The sequence below is a fragment of the Camarhynchus parvulus genome, chromosome 2 (assembly GCF_901933205.1).
Source record: "Camarhynchus parvulus chromosome 2, STF_HiC, whole genome shotgun sequence".
In the NCBI taxonomy this organism is placed as follows: domain Eukaryota; kingdom Metazoa; phylum Chordata; class Aves; order Passeriformes; family Thraupidae; genus Camarhynchus; species Camarhynchus parvulus.
Window position 1 is genome coordinate 90,709,409 of NC_044572.1, and position 19,123 is coordinate 90,728,531.

Sequence of the window (19,123 nt, forward strand, 5' to 3'; positions counted from 1 at the left end):
CTCTCCGCATTTTTAATTTCTTATAATTTTTTGCTAAACTGTCACCTCAAATCAGTGGCAACAGCCATCTTCAAAGGGGATATGCAGTGTCTGAAGGGCATCCTTCTCTCTAAATTATTTCCCAGTAGTTTGTCTTATTGTCTATTTTCTTTTCTGAAAAACATAATTTTTCATTTGAACAAGATAGTATGACCTGTTCTGTCTTGCTTTGCCTTGTTTGACACGAGCAAGTATTATTTATTTGGACAAGTAATTGCTAATTTTGTCTGAGGGGCTTGTCTGCTCTCTTTTTCTTCACCCATAACCTATGACAATTTCTGAGAGGAAAACCAGCAAACATAAACTCTACAATGCAAATTATTGTGATTTACATAATCCACAACTGCTGAAACACGAGGATTATAAAATACTCTGGAAAACATCATGCAGAGGTTGTTTATTAATTCCCAAATAAATGGTAATCTCAGGTTTTATCAACAATACAAACTTGGGAAGCTCGTGGTTCCAGTGTTTTAGTAATTTTTTTTTTCTAACTAATGAAGCAAGAAAAGCCACTTTCTCCCTTGGTTGCAGTGCTAAAGCCAGCCATGTCCCAAGAAGGGTGACAAGGATGGGGAAAGGGTCAAGGTCTGGATGGGAAGCACCCCAGGAGTGGCTGAGGTCACTTGGTCTGTTCAGCCCAGGGAAGAGGAGGCTGAGGGGAGAGCTCCTCGTGGGCTGCAGCGTCCTCACAAGGGGAACCAGAGGGGCAGGCACTGACCTCTTCTCTCTGGTGAACAGTGACAGCACCTGATGGAAGGCATGAAGCTGTGTCAGGGCAGGCTTAGGTATTTTTAAGGTATTTTTCCTAATATATACCTTTCCTAGATATTAGGAAGTTCCCACAATTACACTTTCTGTTCAGAGCCTGGGTGAAACAGCTCTGTAAGCATTTGCATGACTTCCTGCAGGAATGGCTGTTCTGGATGTACTTCAAAAAGCTGTGGGATGGAGCTGAGCTTGTAGATGAAGACATCTAAATGTAAATGTTTATGTATAGACGTGTGCATGTGAGCTAAGTGTCTGAACCAATGTCAGAGTCGCTGTGGGTGATGGAAATCTGAAGTGACTGAAGCCACTACCAGATGGGATGCTCGTGTGTCTGCAAGCCGTGGGTAGGATTTACAGAAGAATTGTGCAGATTTGTTCTGAGCTGTTAGCAGGAGGTGAGGAGAGGTATTCCAGGGACACCCAAAATACTTCCCTGGATAATTTTTTTTTGCAGTGCCATTCAACCTCACCTGGTTGAAGTGGGCAGGCTGTCCTTGGGAAGCATGGGATTAGAGGCCTGGCTCTGAGTATCATGTTTGTTGTGTGGCAAAGGTTGTGACTGGCAGGTAAAGGTTTAGTCAAGAGCTCAATTTAAGACACAGGTTATTACCATACTTGTTGTGTGAGCACTACGGCTTTATAATTCCCTTTATAAGGGAAAGGTTTTGTTGGGTGTTTTTTTTTTCCTATTTAATTCTCCATTCATTTACAAATAATTTGGAAAAACAAACAAAAAAAAAAGCCACTGATTTGTTCAAGCCAATCCAGAGTCGTAAGATTGACTCCCAAAACTGAGCAGGTTATATGTTTTCTGTTAATCAGATTTTGCCTTCTTTGACTTTGTTTTGTGGTCTTGAGAGCTCCAGTCAAAATATCACTATCTCCAGTAGACTTTGCGTGCTCTAATATATCCTTACACAACATAATTTCTCCTGAGCCCCTTTTCCAAGCCAGTGTTGACTCAACTCAAGTTCTTACAGCTTTGGGGTTTTCTATTAAGCTGTAGAGTTACAGAATTTTTGTGAACTCTCCCAGGTCTGTCTGTGTGTATGTGTCTATATATGACCTCCATCAGAGGTTGTACATCTTAATTTAAAGCTTGGCTTCACAAAGAACAAACTGTTTGGAGGACAAAAAATCCTTGCCTTTTCCCTCAAATGCAAATTTTTTTACCCTTTTACCCCTTTTTTACCAAACCCATAGGTCAAGAGCAAAAGGCAGCAAGGGGTCCCAACACCTACTGTTTGGAAACTTACCCATGGAAAGGGAAAACAGACAGACAGGCAGGCAGAGTGAGTTTTTTCTCAGGCACAGCTGCAATAGTCACATGCTCACTTTCATGTGGGAAAGGTATTTTTTGGTTCCTTATATCCATTCATCATTACTATGTACTATTGCCAACCCCAGGAGAAACATGAGTTATGAAAAAGCAAAGCAAACAGATTTGCCCATCTTAGATTTTACTTTATTCTTGAGATATCCAGATGGAAACAAGATGTTTGATGTACTTAAAGCTACAAATTTGATTTCATCTTCAGGTTCAGCATTTTGAAACATGTAATTTACCTTGTAACAAGAGCCTCAGAGCAATGAATTTTGAGGTCACAGGCAAAAAGCCAATCTACAGCTACTTGTATTGAGCTGTACTTCGCATTCTCTGAAAGGAGTCAAAATGGAGAAGGCTTTCCTCATCTTTACTGATCTAACAAATTTTCACAAAGTGAATTCTTTTCAACAGAGAAGAAAAAGACAAACCCAGAAGACCTTGCTGTAGGTCTTTGCAAGCTGCTCTGTGCCAGTCAGGCCTCACACAACCAGGAAGTGTATTGGCTGAACAGATACTAGCAAATCACTTTTAATGCCTCATTTCAGGTCTTTGGAGATTAATTTTATCATAAATTTCGAAGCCTGATTTAATTGCGCTAATTATATTTTCTCTTGGGAATTGATGGATTACTACCTAGCATATCCTCACTGTGCCTAATGAATCACACTGAGGCTTTCTCTTATTTATACTTGCTGGAAGTCAAGGGAACGAGTTACAATAGGCACTAAAGAAACATCCAAGAAATTACCCTAAACCATTTGCTACATATCCTTGCTCTTCTCATGGACTTGCCCTTACAGTGATGATTCCACTCTGCTGGAAATAATTGCAGAGAATCCGTTTTAATTCTCTGTCTGTGGGGAATTCACTGAGAGCACATTTCAGACATGCAAGACATCTACAGTTCCTCCTCACATCACTCTTCTAACATCATCCACCCATCCACATGTGCTCCTTTTTGAACTGAGTGCTGTGGGTGCAGAAGTAATTACAGCCACCACACTTCCCAGTACTTGTGATTCCATCAGATGTAATCATGCACGCATTGCAGGCCTGATTTCACTGCTGCTGGAATTTGCCACTGAATGGAATAAGGGATTAGGTGACATCCTGTCATAGAATAAAGTTCATCTGTCATGTTCAAGTGCCAATCATCAGGATATCTTGTTTTTGTACAGCTTTGAAAAATCATGTTGTCTCCTGGTCTCTGCATGACCTTTCCTGCTTAGTGTTCATTTAATGCCATAAAGCTTATAATCAGTATTTATCATTTATATGGAAAAAAAACCAGCCCATGCCTAAAATGAAGTAACCATTAAAAGCACAGCGTCATTTCTCTCCTCTTAATTCCTCCTGTGGGATCAAAAACAATGCCAAATATCTTTTTTCCTTGGGGTGAGGGAGGTTCACAAGGGCTAATTCTGCACCCCCATCTTTATATCCTTTCTTACAGTTTTGTTCTGAAATCTTTCCCTTTCTCTCTGGCTTTTGCAGGCAGAGCAATAGCTAAGCTATGAACAAGTACATCTCGAGTTCAGCCTTGATGCTGCTATCTGACCTCTCTTTCTGAGCCCATCCCGTCCTTCTCCTCTGCAAAAAAGTGAGGTCCCTTGCCCATCACTGTGGTGAAGGAGCTCCTTTCTGCATGTCTGTGTGCCCTCTCCACCCTGGGCGAACACCAGTATTGAGGAAAAGTCTGTACTACACTGCTTAGGCAGTTGGACATTGTGTAGACACACTGAAATTCAGGCAGGAGTTGCAGCTGCCCAGGGGTTTCTTCTGCTGATCAGGAGCAGGGGTAGGATGTTGCAAAGCACTGAGTTCAGCATGCTCAGCTGAGAGTTGAGCAGGAGGGACCAATGTCTCATTTTTTTCCTGATCTGATGAACAGAGTCTTTTGAAAGCAGTGCATGCTCTAATTTGACTGTACAGTTATTCCTTTTTAGAATTTCATTTTCTCAAATGTCATATCACCTAAAGGTGGACCCTTCTTTCAGATATGACAATCATTTCCCCTTAATTAATTTTGATAGTTTGTTCATCTTCGTGGAACAGACCTTCATGAAGAGAAAGAAAGGCACATTTCCTTCAGGAGCGAGTTATGAGCACATTAAATTGAAAAGCTGCGATGTTCTGTCACATTAGCTCGGTCCCTACAACGCAGCAGTCACGCTTGATAAACGGCGACATTAAGAATAACATTAGAGAACACAGGCACGGGGTTGTGATGGCAACCAGGATACCTATCTGCCCATTGTTACACACATTGCCCTCCTCATCTGTGCTTTTGGGAGCCATGGACATATGGAGGGAAAAGAATCAATATGTTTCTCAATTTTTTCTCATGGCTGACAAAAAAATATGTGGATTGTAACTGGACTTTTAATTGAGCTGTAATCCTGTAACTTCAGTGCCATAAAAAATACATAAAAATACATGCTCTGTTAAATATAGAAGCATGTGGCAAAAGTGTTAAAATTTATTACATTAATTATTGTTTATTTATTTATTTATTTATATAAACTATATGTGTGGGTGTATAATGTTACATAAACACATAGGAGCAGTTTTCCAGGGTGTCTATCACTGTCATACCAAAGCGCTGATACTGCTGTGAGGAGGAGGCTGATTGCCTATTTAAGACTCTAAGTGGCAGCAAGGATTATTTTCTTCTGCTTTTGACCTACCTTTCCCTATTTCTGAATGGCTGGTGTTCAGTTCTTTAAGCCAGTTTTCTGCATAGGGCTTGCTTATTAAAAGTCACAGACATTATTTTAAATCACACCGCTGTCAGTGAACCTCTTTAGTGGATCATACTTGCTATGGAGTACTGAAGGTTTCTGGCTTGAACCATAGCACAGACATCTTTGAATCATTTCCTCTGATTTCACTGCACATTTAACAGTCAGGGGATTTTTCCAGAGCCCTTGGTGTTATTTTGCCCTTTTCATTGGAATCAATAGTACCAGCACTGTTCCCACACAGCCTGATGAGGTCACATTTAGGCAGACAGTGACCACTTCCATTATCCCACTTGTGCTTTCTTTTGCTCTCTTTCCTATATATAATTCAAATCAAATACTTATTTCAAAAGAATATATTTATTCTCTTTTAAAACTAGCCTTAGATTGTGATGTCCAAAATAAGTTAGGAGACCTTTGTGCTGGAGCTAGTTCCTATGCAGTTGATGTGTAGAGCCCCTTGGTTTCCCTCTTGCCAGCTGTGCTGCAAGCTTACAGTGACAGGATCTGCCACTTGTGCTCCATATTTTTATGCAGGAGCTAAGACACAGATCTCTGGTTCATTACTCTGGCTCCTACAGTGCAAGCAAATTATAATAGTTTAAACACAGTTGGGTTTATTTTTAGTCTGAAGGATAACAGTGTGGCCATGTCAGAGACTGAAAAACCAGGCGAGAAATTCTGATGGTTTAGCTTTTCTACCTCCTCAGGACCTTTGTAGAGAGTAAAGCAAAAAGAGGTAGCAGGTAAGAAACAGAGGCTATAACCTATGTAAAGCTCCTGACTCCTACTAGAAACAACTTCAGTGGAGAAGGGTTTTGCGCTGTGGCATCCCCATCAGGGGAAATATGGAAGAGAACTTGGGTAGTGTAAATACATGCTTTCTCTGTATCTGTTTATGTGGTGAATCAGGATTTAGCCACAACCACTCTCTCAACGAGGCAAAGCTGCCTCTGGGGAGGAGGACCTGCCCCTGGAGGGGACCCCAGAGGCAGGGCTGAGCCCATGCAGGGCAGCCTGGAGCAACAGCTCTGGCATTTTTCCTTTAATTTCTATATGGGACTAAGGCAGCAGGGGTGCTCAGAGGGTTTAAGGACAAGGCAGTCCTCAAAATAACTCATCTTACAATTTCTCTCCTGTCTCGTTTTTCTGTTTTTCTGCAGAGTTAAATGTAAGGGAATCTGATGTAAGAGTGTGTGATGAGTCGTCGTGTAAATATGGAGGAGTGTGCAAGGAAGAGGGAGATGGCTTGAAATGTGCGTGTCAGTTCCAGGTAAGGGCTGCTCACCTTTTTGTTTGCCATTTCTAACAAATCCTTCAGGTGTATTGAAGTATTTGTAGAGTCACTGCTTCAAAAATTCCACTTGGCAACAGGCTTATGGACTCCAACCATAAGCCCCTTTTTTAGTGGCACTGATTGGTTTAGATAATAGCAGGGTCACCAGTGATCATAAAGGTTTTGAATAAGAACAATGAATTAGTCCTGCTCAGAAAAAAAAAAAGAAATTAAAATGTCTTCTGAAGTTTTAAAAAGAAATAAACAGGACGTTCAATTTTTTTGTCTGCTTTTGAGCCTTTAGTTTACAGTTTTTATAACTATTGTGGCAATTCTCCCCTCCTGCCACTAACTTTTTTTAGAGAAAAATAAAGCAGTTCTTTCTTTTCACAGTTTTTAGCCAGGACAAATGTATCAAATATTATGTACAAGACTCATGGTAAAACTGGAAGAGTTGGCAGTCTTATCAGCAAACCCTGGAGTGGGCTGTCTTTCAGTGTTTTAAAAATAATTGTGTTCTGTTTCCAATAAATAATAAATCAAGGGGAACCAGAATAGCAATGGTGTGTATATGATCTTACACTGGTTTTGCATTACAGTGTTTCAGAGCTGGCTTTTGATAGCGTGCTGTTCACCTGTGATGGGAACATTGTTCTAGCTGCCTCTAAAAGGGTGAAAAAATTCTTATGAGACAAGGCTTTTTCATCTGTCTCAGTCTGTCTGTAATGTTTATTTATGCAAAATAGTAAAATCAAAGCTCAGTAATGATTATTTTAAAAAAAGGGGGGGAAAAAATACAACCCTAGGACAACCAAAGGTTTGTTTTTTTGTAGTTTTTTGTAGGTGGTAAATTTTGTGACTTCCTAATAACCAGGTCTTGAAGACATAAAAAAAAGAACTAGTCCATGTGCTAAACTGTTAATTTGTTTTGAAAAGTGCATTTTTTTTAAAGCATTGTTTTTAAACTACTTGCATGTTTACTTGTACTTCTTGAATAATTTATTCTATACTCTTAGGAAATACATCTATGGGTGAAGAGAAGATACTGTGTTTTTCAGTCATAGCAGGTTGAAAATCTTCCTGTAACTCTCAAATTTAATTGAGCTTACTCAACTCGCTGCAGCTAGCAGCACCAAAATTTCCAGGCAACAAACATCCAGCCCAAACTGTTAGGTTCTTCACGTGCAAGATTATCCGAGGGGAAGCTGGTTTTTTTCCTGATATTTCAAGGTTTTGAAAGGAAAGCAGACACATTTGTGTATAGTGGTTCAGCTGAAGAGGCACTGAAATGAAGGTGTGGGAATATCACCCTGCTCTTCCAGAAGTGTGTTTCCTGTTCATCACAGAGCTGGATAACTCTGCCACTACATTGTTTTCCTAAGACTACTTTGCAACCCCTGCTTGTAGTTCAGAGGTCTAAGTGTCTTTGCATACATATATGCTATGTATGTCAAAAGCTTTAGACAGGAAAATACTTGCTAAATTAATACAGCAAGACATTATTTATGTTGTTAAATGTGCAATTTTTAGGAAAATGTACCCTAACAAAAGAGTTGCAAAATTAAATTGATCTGTGATCCAGGTTGTGGTCAGGTAAGATGTTCCTGCTAGCGAGGAAATCACAGAATCCATGAATATGCTGAGTTGAAAGGGTCATTGAGTCCAGTTCCTGACCCTGCACAGGACATGGCAGGAGTCACACCATGTGCTTAAAAGCATTGTCCAAACACTTCCTGTACTCTGTCAGGCTGGTGCTGTGATCACTGCCCTGGGGAGCCTGGCCCAGTGCCCAAGCACCCTCTGGGTGAAGAATCTTTTCCTGATATCCAACCTAAACCTCCCCTGACACAACTTCAGGCCATTCCCTCGGGTCCTGTCAGTGGTGACTACAAAGAAGAGATCAGTGCCTGCCCCTCCTCTTCCCCTCCTGAGGAAGTTGTAACTCAGTGAGATCTGCATGACAGAGGGGTGTTTTGGGGATCAGAGTGGCACAACTAATCAGATCCACCCCTGAACTAAGGCTGAGACTGGCACAAACTTTCTTCAGATTAGGTAAAATGGGTGACAAATTTCAGTGTTGTTTGAAACACCTATAGTGTCGTGGCAGCAAGAGCTCTGCAGGCTAAAAGGTCTTTTGCTGTATTTTGGATGAGTTTTACAAAAAAACTGATCAGCACCTAGTGTGTGTGTTATGAACCAGTGGGGAAGGTAAGATGGGGTGAGGTGGGATGAGGAGAGAGAGAGAGACATCGTGGGGCTCTTTTCCAATTTCAGTGAGAAAGTCTTTACAACAATCAGTTTAATAAGATAACTGCTTTAATAAGGGAGGATAGGAAAAGGAGCTAAGTGACAGTGAGCAAATCTTACAAGCCATTCAGATGCTGGAAACTCTGAAATCACACAGCACTGGATGGACCTTGGATGGGTTTTCCCATGGCACACTGTGCTGAGCAGATCCTGTGCACGAAGAGACGCTCTCCCTTTTGGCCATTTGAGGTATTAGAGGACTTCCTCACAAGAAAACAACTTCACTCCTGAAGGGTGCTCCCAGGAGAACTTTGGGCTGTACTGTAACAAATCACTAAAGGCTTACCCAACTGTAAAAAAGGAATCCCTTTACTTTTCATTTTCTATCCTCAGAAGAGAACATGCAAATTTAAAACATCACAGAGAGACTTAAGGAGGATTGAGAATTATCTATTGAACAGATAATCATCTATTGGAAAGTATTGTCCCCCCTCAGGAGTTGCCTTTTAATTACTCTCTAGAAATGACGGTTCTGTATGGCATGTAGCAGGACTAAGGTTGAGTGTCTGAGAGCTGCTCACTATGGGGAAGCATTACAAAACTGTTAGAAATAATTCTCAGAGCTGGCAGAATGATTTATTTTTGTCCATACCTGCTTAGTTCATTATCAGTTGGTCATCTGTGGCAGGATGGCAAAGGACTGGAGGGTAATACTCTTCAAAATTATGTTTTAACATTTCAGTATTTTAACCTTTATGTATGTCAAAGCACAAAGAAATTGTTGTGGGAGAGACTCTCATTTGGAATTTGGAGAAGAAACTCTTATTTTTAAATCATTTGAGCTTAACTAATGTTGTTATTTCTGCATGTGCTCTCAAGAGTTGAACAATACCAGTTTAATCATAAACTTTGTGTGGTTAAGAACTTTGGTGGCTACTCTGTATTTCATCATTGCTTGGCTTCTGTTTTTGGTTGGGTTCTTTTTACATTGGGGTGTTGAAGATGCAAAAGGTGTAACTTACAGTTACCACCACACCCCCAAACAGGGCAATATCTCCTTTTCCATGCTGTGAAGCAGGGTTTGGACCTCCTGTTCAGCAGGAAGTCGTGCAGCACTCTCAGATGTTAGGCAGATTGCTGGTCCCAGCATCTGAATGCACATTATGTGTACAAGGGGTTTATAATCCATTTCTGTTAGAATATAAGAAAACAGCAAAATGCTGGTAGCTTCTGCAAAAGCTATTCTGAATGATAAGTTTTCCTTTCTGCCTTTCTTTCTTTTTAATGGTATAAAATTCTACTAAATTTAAAATTTAAATTTTTCAATGTAGTAATAGAAAAGCATTATTATAGTTGTTGACCAAGTAAAAGACTCCTGATGCTCTTGAATTTAATAAGAGTGGCTATTGTTTTCCACCTCCTTTATAAGACTGTTCTGACCAAAAAGGTCAGCAAATCTCCCTTTAAGCACTGTTCTCCTTAAATTCTCCTCTGCTCAGTTTCAGCCCCCAGTGCCTAGTCATACTTTCTTGTATTATCTTGAAGAAGTTTTCTCCTGCCTCAGTGTTTATCCTTCAAATTCTTCTAGATGTCTAACATATTCCCTCTAGCCAGTACAAAGTCCCACCATAGTTATTTTGTGCTTTTAATCTTTCCTACTGAATTCCTATGTTCAGTCCATGTGGAGTTAGACTATTATTTCAGTGATCCGAGAGGAATACATGTAGTGATACTGAAAAACTAATATATTTCAAGTAGTTCTTTAGCAAAAAGGGTTATAAGATACTGTTAATAACACAACTATCTTTCTGTATATTAATATGCAGTTCAGATTAATCACTTGATTTCTGTATGACTGGGTTATATTATAATTTCCTTTCCAGTGTCACACGAACTATATTCCAGTTTGTGGATCAAATGGAGACACTTACCAAAATGAATGCTTCCTCAGGAGAGCTGCTTGCAAGCACCAGAAAGAGATAACAGTAGTATCAAGAGGACCTTGTTATTCTGGTATGTAAAACATCACTTTGTGTTACTAATGAAGGATGTTTTATGGTTAGTTCTTTAGTTTTGCTCTTAATTCCAGCAATTAAAATTTTTGTGCTTTTCATAGGATGAAATAATGTGGAAAGCCCAAGTCCTCTTTAGGAATGGAACCTTTTGCTAGACAAGAAATCTGATATATCTTCTGATATGCTAGCAGATTAATAAATAAACACTACAAGCTGAAATACTTTATCTGACAAAAGAGATTATTAATGCTTCAGTGGTGCTTACAGAGGAGCATTGATATCTATCAAAAGGTTTTTAACAAATTTGGAGCAGATTCTAAATTAGCCATTTCTCTATGACTTTTATTTTTAGGATATACAGAATTAGTGTAGCGTTCAACAAGGGACACTGGTCATCCTGACTGCTTCTCTACATGTATCCAAGGCATCATCTTTGACTTCAGGTCATTACATTGAAGATATGCATAACTTACAAAATCATTCTACCTCACATTTCTAATGAACTTGCCTTTTTTGTCTTTCCACACACTTAAAGCCTAGATTTTTCCACATTTCAAATACATGGGACAAATTTTCCCTGACTTGAATATTACAACATACTCTTAGACACAGAAATTTTAACCACCAGTGGTGTTCTGAACCTCTGGGGAGATTCAAAGCTGGTGAGACCAGACGCATGGCTGGCTTTCTTAGTATGAAATTAAATGGCTCAGTAGTGTCAACAACTGCAATCTTTGGTACATAAACAATACACAAAAATATTAAGTTGTGGGACATCCCTCATCTTTGGATAGAGAATGGTTGCTCGGAATTATCTAAACAAGGTTACGTCCATATGGTGCCCAAAAGCATGACCGTGGGTCAGATGCACAATCCTTACTAACTTTATGTTGGTTAGTTGCAATGACAATTTAGAGTTATCAGGCCTGGAGCTCACTGGTAGCTGCAGAATCTTATCTGGAAATTGGGGTAAATGCACGTGCAAGGTATCTAGCCCAAGTCCTCACTGCTGCCAGTCCCAGTTACCTCATTTAAATGCAGCATGTTTCACACCAGCTGCTCTTTGAGGCCTTTGACTGCAGCACAGACCTATCCTGAGGTCTGGCTCATCTTTGCTAAGGTCCAAAACAATCTGTGTTGTTGGTCCTAATACTGAAGGAAGCCCACATTTTGTGCTCAGCTCAGAAGCGCAATTCCAGCATCCCTCAGGCTGATGACTGAATCTACTTGTCTTTCCCAATCTCCTACCTGTAAATTAGCTCCAGATGCTGCAGAAATAGGAAAAAATGCAATCCAGTTTGGAGGACTCACATATTACTATAACAACACCCAAGAAATATGAAGGTTTGCACTGAGGATGTATAATTAAATGATATTTTTTTAATTTCATGCCCAATTCATTTTAAGAAATGGACACAGAGCATGAAAGTTTATTTCTATCACTAAAGCAAAATTCTAGAATAATGATTTAGGAACAACAAGGAGTGTTTGCATATATATATGCATTCTACTCTACTAAGAAAAAGAAATTTCGAAATGAAAAATTGATTCTTCTCAGCCTCAGTTTGCTGGCAGCTAATTACTACATTATACAGCTAGTAGGGGAGGTTTTTTTCAACCTTCCTCTCCTTTTCTTTAAGTCCTACATAAAACCCAGGAAATGCAGCATAATTTTTAGCACTTAGTGTAACAGATCAAAAACCATGCTGAAACACAATGCTCCAGAAAATACTGAAAACAGGTTTGTGAAGCAGGGGCTCTGATTCAGGCTCTGAGTACTGTACTTACACTGTTGCAACTTTAAGTGCCTCAGCAGAGCTCCACTAGAATGGCACCTGCTGCTCCCTGAGTGCCTGATGTGCTTCGGGTTTTGTGAAAATATCAGATGATAAAAGTCAGCGCCAGGGACCTCTCCATGCCCTGCTAAGACAGTGACATGTTTGTGCTCTTGATTTGTTACACGTACAATGGAGACTCAGATATCAAATAAAAAGATATTTGGTAGACCCCCATTAATTTTCACTGGTTGCCTTTGAATTTGTTATTAAATTGCTTTGTTCTATGGCATCATCTAGGAGACAGATTCACTAGTTTCCTATCACAGTTTTGTTTTTTCAAAGCAAAGCTTCATCCTGGTGGGATGCACCCAAGACACTGGGATGAAATTCCTCCTCAGTATTGGAAAAACTGTTTAGTATTTAAAGTATATCAGATTTCTGAATCTCATACAAGAACAAAATACTTCCCATTTGCTAGGGATTGATACCTTGTGTAGCTACAGCACTGGAACAGGCTACACTGACTTGATTTAGTCACTAAATCATTATTCTGTTTCTTGGCAGGTAATATTTTGATTAAAATTTTACAGACATAAGTGATTTGCAACGTATTTTCTTATTTCCTTTGCCGGAAGGCTTTCAGAGTTTCAGGATTCTAAAATAAGCAATGTTTAAAAAAGAGTCAATTATAGATGCTTTAGAAATAAACAAAATGCTAGTTTTGACATTAAAAATGGTTGTTTAGAGAAATGAAAGAGAATGTATGGATGAAATTTTGGGTCTGCATACACAGGTTTTAATATTGATTTTGACTGCTGCCAGATTTATATTGTATGCACATGAAAATGTAACCACACAATGATGTAGTACTTGATTATACTTGCAGCTTTTCAGTGCACTGTATACATTTGGAAGCCACAGTTCATTGCTTTCTGTTGGGATTTCTAAGTCAAAAAAAAAAAAAAAAGAAAAAGGAGAGTAAAGCTATTTGCAGAACTAGAAACAAGCCCAGGATTTATTCTCTTAGGAGTGGCTTATGGAAGGATCCACTTGCTTAAAATTTGTCAGTGGACTGTTTGTCCTCCTGTTTGTACTTAGCAGTTTGGAGCTGTTGCTCTAAATGGGCAAGGGATGGGTTCCATTTTTATGCTACTTTGAGTTAAAAGCCATTCCTCCTGAATGAAAGAGGCTGCAGGCATTTTTGGTTTTGGGGAGCTTTTTCTGCCTCTGCACCAAAGCAGACCCACAGTACAGAAATGGCTCCTGTTCAGAAAGAACAAAAAAGGAGATTCTGACTGTAGCTGAGTGCTTACAACATTCAGATGCTGTGTCTCATCCAACTCCTTCTTTGTGTATTTTATCCAGAAACTCCTTATGGATTAAAGCAGCTCACAGCAGAAGCTTGTCTATTTGTGTATTAGCATATTTTTTATAGAACCATGCAATGGTTTTGTTTGGAAAGGACTTTGGAAGGGACTTTAAAGATTATCCAGCTCCCACCTCACAGCCCTGGGTAAAGATATCTCCTGCTAGACCAGGTTGCTCCATCCAGCCTGGCCTTGCACACCTTGAAGGAAAAGCCAACCTATTTGGAAAAGGGTGGCTTAAGTAAAGATAGAGATCAATCACTCCTCCTCTAATTACTGACCAGTGGCTGAGGGAATGCTGCTTGCTTGTGTCCAGCATCTTCACTTTGAGCATCTTTCTTGAATGATCTTGGTGCATGAAGACAACTTTTGAAAACCTTGAATTCATTAAAGGCCTGGAAAGAGCAGGGCTCCTTGTCCAAGTAAGCTAGAAAAAAATGCTACTCTTTTAACCAGCAGCTGCCTCAGAAAATCTAGCCAAGGCTCAAGGAAAAAAAAAAAAAGCAGGAACAGCAGCTTAGTTTAGCATGGTTACCCTGGAGATGAGAGTCCTAGCATAGCTCCCAGGAAAAAGTTGAAAATGATACAGTTTTATAGAGGATGACACTATTTTTTTTTTAATCCTTTTTAAGAACTGAAAGTCCAGAGAAGTAGAAATGAATCTATCCTGCTGCTGTGATGTCCTGCCAAGGGGACTTAATGTATATCAAGCCAATTTTCTATAGAGATGTGTGGTCTGAGCCTCAGCTCCATGATTTACAGGGTACTTTCCATTGTGGTACCTGCCCTGCCCCTTGCACACTGGATTTAGCCAGACCCCCTCACACTGGGCTGAGCAGCATTTCTCACCTCAGGGGAAAGCAGAGAGTGAGTGCTGGAAGTAAAAAAATGGAAAAAGTCAAGCTTCTCTGAGACATTTTGCCCTTTGTCTTTCATATGCATCACATATGGTGAACTTGCTCATATTTATATGTCAGCTTCCTCTCCCCCAAAACTGCTTATGACATAATTTCACCACCACAAATAATCCTATATATTAATTCATATAAGTAAATTATGCTCCTTCAAATTTCTTAATGAAGCAATACTGCATCATAAGGCATATCTCTCAGTGACTCAACAAGGACATTTTATATGGGATTGCATGCTTTGTCAGTAAAGTGGGTCACTGTCAATGGAGAACAGAACCTTCTGGGTTTTGTGTTAATTTCTGTAAGGTTATAAGCTCAGTCTGTTAGACACCAAATAGTGGTATAGGAGGAAAGAAAGGAAAATTAAGGCAAAAGAAACACAAATCTCTATTCCTGATACTCCATGTGACAGGAAATCATTTTTAATGTGTGAAGTGACCCAGTAACGTGGAATTTCACACTTCCATCCACGCACTAGAGGGAATTATTCTTAGAAATACAGCTCCTTAAAGAAAAGCAGGGGAGGGAACTGAGCAAACAGAGCATTTGGTTTTTCCTCTGATGTGAACAACAGACCTCATTTGTGGAAGCAAAATTCCCACTCCTCTCTCTGTCTGGCCCCCTTCTTTCAGTTTTTAGCAGATAAATTCAGCTGCCTTCTGCATCACCAAAGCAGACAGGAAAGGAGAGGTGTGGGATGAGCAGAATGCATGCTCTGCTCCTCTCCTCTCCTCAGCTTCCAGAGCAGTTAATCTAATGGGAATGGGAAACAATCCACTGACAGTCGCTGCCGTTCCATTCTCTCCTCTCCTTCTCCTTTGAGCTAGAAAGGCAGGAGGTTTTGTGACTCAGTTCATGTGTTTGAGGGTTTGTCTTTACTGCTGTGCTGGCTGAAGCCCGTGCAGAGTGCTGCCCAGCAGGATGCACATGCAAAATCCCTAAACAGATCCATACTGCTCTGAAGTAGAGTTAGTTGGCCGGGGGTGGTGAAGAAGCTCAAGTCCTGCTGACACTTCAACTGCTAATGCAAATGGGATCCAGTTGAAAGCTGTCACTCATCAGATGCTAATCCAGTCAGTCAAATGTCAATGAAATAACAATGCCATTAGAGCATCTTTATACCAAGTGATTGACTGAACTGACAGAAGCAATTTTGTCATTAGATGACTTAAATCAACCTTACTTGGATGACTAGTTGTCTTTTGGAGGTACTTCTGCAGTCAGGTGATTTATGTGTTGGAGTACTCCTTGAAGTACCACTCCCAGGGCCAGAGGGTAAGGAAAAATAAACGCTCAAAAATCGGAATTTGTACTCTTCATCTCTTTTGGGTTTAACAAATTTTAATCTCTAACAGTTGAAAAGAGGCTAAGAAAGATATTTCTTCTCAGTATTGAATAATGCTGTTTCTTGAGTAACTTCTTGACAGGGAAGAGAGAGACTAGGGCATAGTGAGTGTGAACAAACAGTGTTAAAGGATGCCAGACCTTATGTGGGATATTTCTTTTTACAGCTGGCTCATGAAATGTAACATCTGTGTAATGTTTTACAGTGACAAGTTCCTGAACAAACAGCTGCTCCTGGAGCAATATTTTCATTTGCTTTCTTCTTTTTTTCCCCCCTCTGTTTCTTTTTCAGATAATGGCTCTGGGTCAGGAGAAGGAGGTGAGTACCAAACTCCACTTATCTTTGGTTTTGGTCTTTCTTTTAAACAAATGTGTGCCAGTTTTGTACACATATATACACATGGCTACTGTATACCACATGAATTGAGGGAAAATTATGGCACTTAAAAAAAGCTTTAAGGTTGCAGTGTTATTGGACCATCTCAAAGCAGTAGTGGTAGAGGAGTAGGTTGTAGTCTGCATTTCACCAATACTGTTCTCTCAGATTTGACCTATATAATTTTTCATTTGTTACCAGCAATGCAGTGCACTATTTAGATCCCTATTTCACCTGTATTTCTCTCCAGAAAATGACCATTCACAATAAATTTCTTACCATTTTTCCCTTGTATTTATTTCCTTAGTGTCTAAAATATCTGTTACCTTATGCTTGGTTGAGCTTGTTGCCTAAAATATAAATCAATTGCATTATGATATCTATTTATATAAAGTATTTGAATATATATTCAAATATATATATATATTGCTGTATATTCCAAGAGGGAATGTAGTACAGCTGGTGGTAGTAGAAGCGTTCCCATCTTTCAACACATCTTAATCTTCTTTCAAGGATTAAAAGAAAATTATCTTAATTTTATCTTTGATACTACTTACAAGAATACATATAGAATGAAAAATATGAGATACACATATATATATACAAACACAGAAAAACTGTTTTGCCTTTAGGCTTTGCCAGTATTAAGAAGGTGTTGCATTTCATGGTGATGGGACTGAGTTTTGAAGTATTGCAAATCTTGTCTAGCTACATAAAAATGTGTTTTTGTGGAAAACCATCTATGGCATCACTGCGTAGCTAAATGTAACAGTAAACTTTTCAAAAACCAGGAGCTAGCTCACTCTTTTTTTCCTGTCTGGAGGTGAAGGGGGGCATTTCTGTCCCCCTAAATAAGCTGCTATCAGTAAATTCCTGGGCTGCTGCTAGCTGCTAGCTGCTGCTAGGGCCATTCTCACCTTTGTTTCCTTTTGGGGCAGTGTCTGAAGGAACAATTTTCTGCTCAAACACTTCCTCTTCTTACCTCCATAGGTGACTTTTCTGATGCTTCACACCCTTTCCCCAGCTCTGTTTGCTTCTCCCTCCCCCTTTGTTAGCCAGCCTGTTATTCCACTAGGACTGCTCCCTGCAGGCCGAGCTTTCTGGCCTTGGTACTGCTATGCAGCTATGGTTGGAGACAGATGACAGTAATTTAGTCCATGTTTCACTTTTTTTTTTTAGAACAGTTTTAGAAAAGTTTGAATGCCATTGAGATTCGTCGTGTTTGGGTTTTTTTTCAGTATTTTCTAACTGCATACAAAAATCCTGGTTAAAGTCCCTTGTAAATGTTACAGTGTTGACCTGGAAGAGATTGGCAGCCAGCTGATAGATGTGAGGATTCTTTGGGTAGCTTCAAGAGCAGTTTGGAAAAACATAGGCCAGAACATGCTGTGTTTTGTTTCCTGCACACTGAAGAGGTGAAAGGTCCATGTTCAAATATACTCATCCTTGATTTGGGGCAGGAGGCTGAGCCCAAATCCACCTGTGGGGGCAAGAGAGACCCACATAGCTTTCCCTTTGTCATTGCTGTTCTTTTTGTTCTCACTTGAAATGTTCATTGAGCCTGGGACAAAGAGCTGGGGAGGAGGGATTCGTGCTGTGGAAAGGCTTTGTTAGCTGGGGCTCAGCATGCCAGTGCATTTGAATTATTTATGCAAAATAGAATGCCATCAGCTGAGGAGGTTTGGTGGTCCCTCGATACCTTGCAGAAGTAGTTGGTGCATTGTCTTGGGAGGTAGAATATGTAGATGCAGTTCACTTCAGGCAGAAAAAATTGAATCTGGTTTCCTTGGCCCCAGGTGAGTTTCTGCAGTGCCTGGGTATTGAATTAAGAAGGAACAATGTACCCACTCTGTCCTCTGGCAGTTTTGTCACATTAGGCCTTCATTTATTGGGGCTTCTTCTGAGTGCCTTTGGGCCAACTGAAATGTTCCTTCTTCTGTTCAGTATGAAAACAGCTGGGTTTAGTTCTTTATTTTAGGTTAAGGAAAAGGAAATTTAAACAATGAGACATTGAAAATCCTGCTTGGCTCTTCTTCCTTTTTTAATACATCTTGGATATTTGTGATACATTGAATTATTCCTGTCCTCGTGCATCTTCCTAACTAAACTGGGTGTTGGGTAATACTTCTGTGGGACAGCCGTTTACTCTTCAACATGTTGTGTCATTTTCTGTGTCTGAAAGCAATCCTTCAAAGAATGGAAACCATTGCTGCTTTGGTTATTGAACTCTGCCCTGGCTGAAAAGTCAAGGATATTTTTGTAACTGGAATTTGGTTGGTTTTTTTCATAATTTTCATAATTCAAGTAGCTGTAAAAGTGTTACGTGAAAACATTAGATCCTGAAAAGTCTTACTACAAGTTCAGGGAATTCAGAAGGAAAACCAGACTTCTGGAAGACTGTTGGAGCTATTGAGGATGGAAATGTATTGTTTGGAGTCCAAACAAGAAGAAAGGAGAGAAGCCCAAGCAGAGGATGACCTGCAGGGTAGAGGTGCTCCACGGTGTCCCCCACACTTCTGCCTCTCTAGTTATTTCAGCTATGGGACTGTCTGCTGCAGAACTGCATCCTGGCCTCATTTTCTCAATAAAGGAATGTTTAATCTCACACATCTCATACTCTTGGATAAGGGTGCTCAAATGGGAACCTAATTCCCTGGGGAGCCTCTGTGCCGTAGGGGTTGGGTACAGCCGCTGCTCGGAAGCACAAGGACACTTCAGTGGAAGTGGAAAAAATGCAAGGATGAGTGAGAGAGAACCAGCAAGCGAGCAGACATACTAGCTTAGAGACTTGTGTTTTCTTCCTAGGATCTGTGATTCCAGATGTTAATCAGAGAATCGGTGTTTGCTGTGTTTCTCAAACATGCAATTAGTGTGATTGTGTATGCACCAGTGATGCTTGCACACACGGAATGGATGAGCACAGCTGCTTGT

The 19,123-nt window shown here is 40.0% G+C and overlaps 1 protein-coding gene across 2 annotated transcripts in view; it reads left to right on the plus strand.

Annotated features, from left to right (window-relative positions):
- The window catches only part of TMEFF1 (transmembrane protein with EGF like and two follistatin like domains 1), a 114,372-nt gene that overhangs the window by 62,575 nt on the left and 32,674 nt on the right, over positions 1 to 19,123 (plus strand). For both annotated transcript variants that reach the window (XM_030943990.1, XM_030943989.1), the window contains exons 2-4: positions 6,042 to 6,151; positions 10,285 to 10,414; positions 16,109 to 16,135. In XM_030943990.1, coding sequence (XP_030799850.1) covers positions 6,042 to 6,151; positions 10,285 to 10,414; positions 16,109 to 16,135 — 267 coding nt within the window. The remainder of the gene's footprint in view (positions 1 to 6,041; positions 6,152 to 10,284; positions 10,415 to 16,108; positions 16,136 to 19,123) is intronic.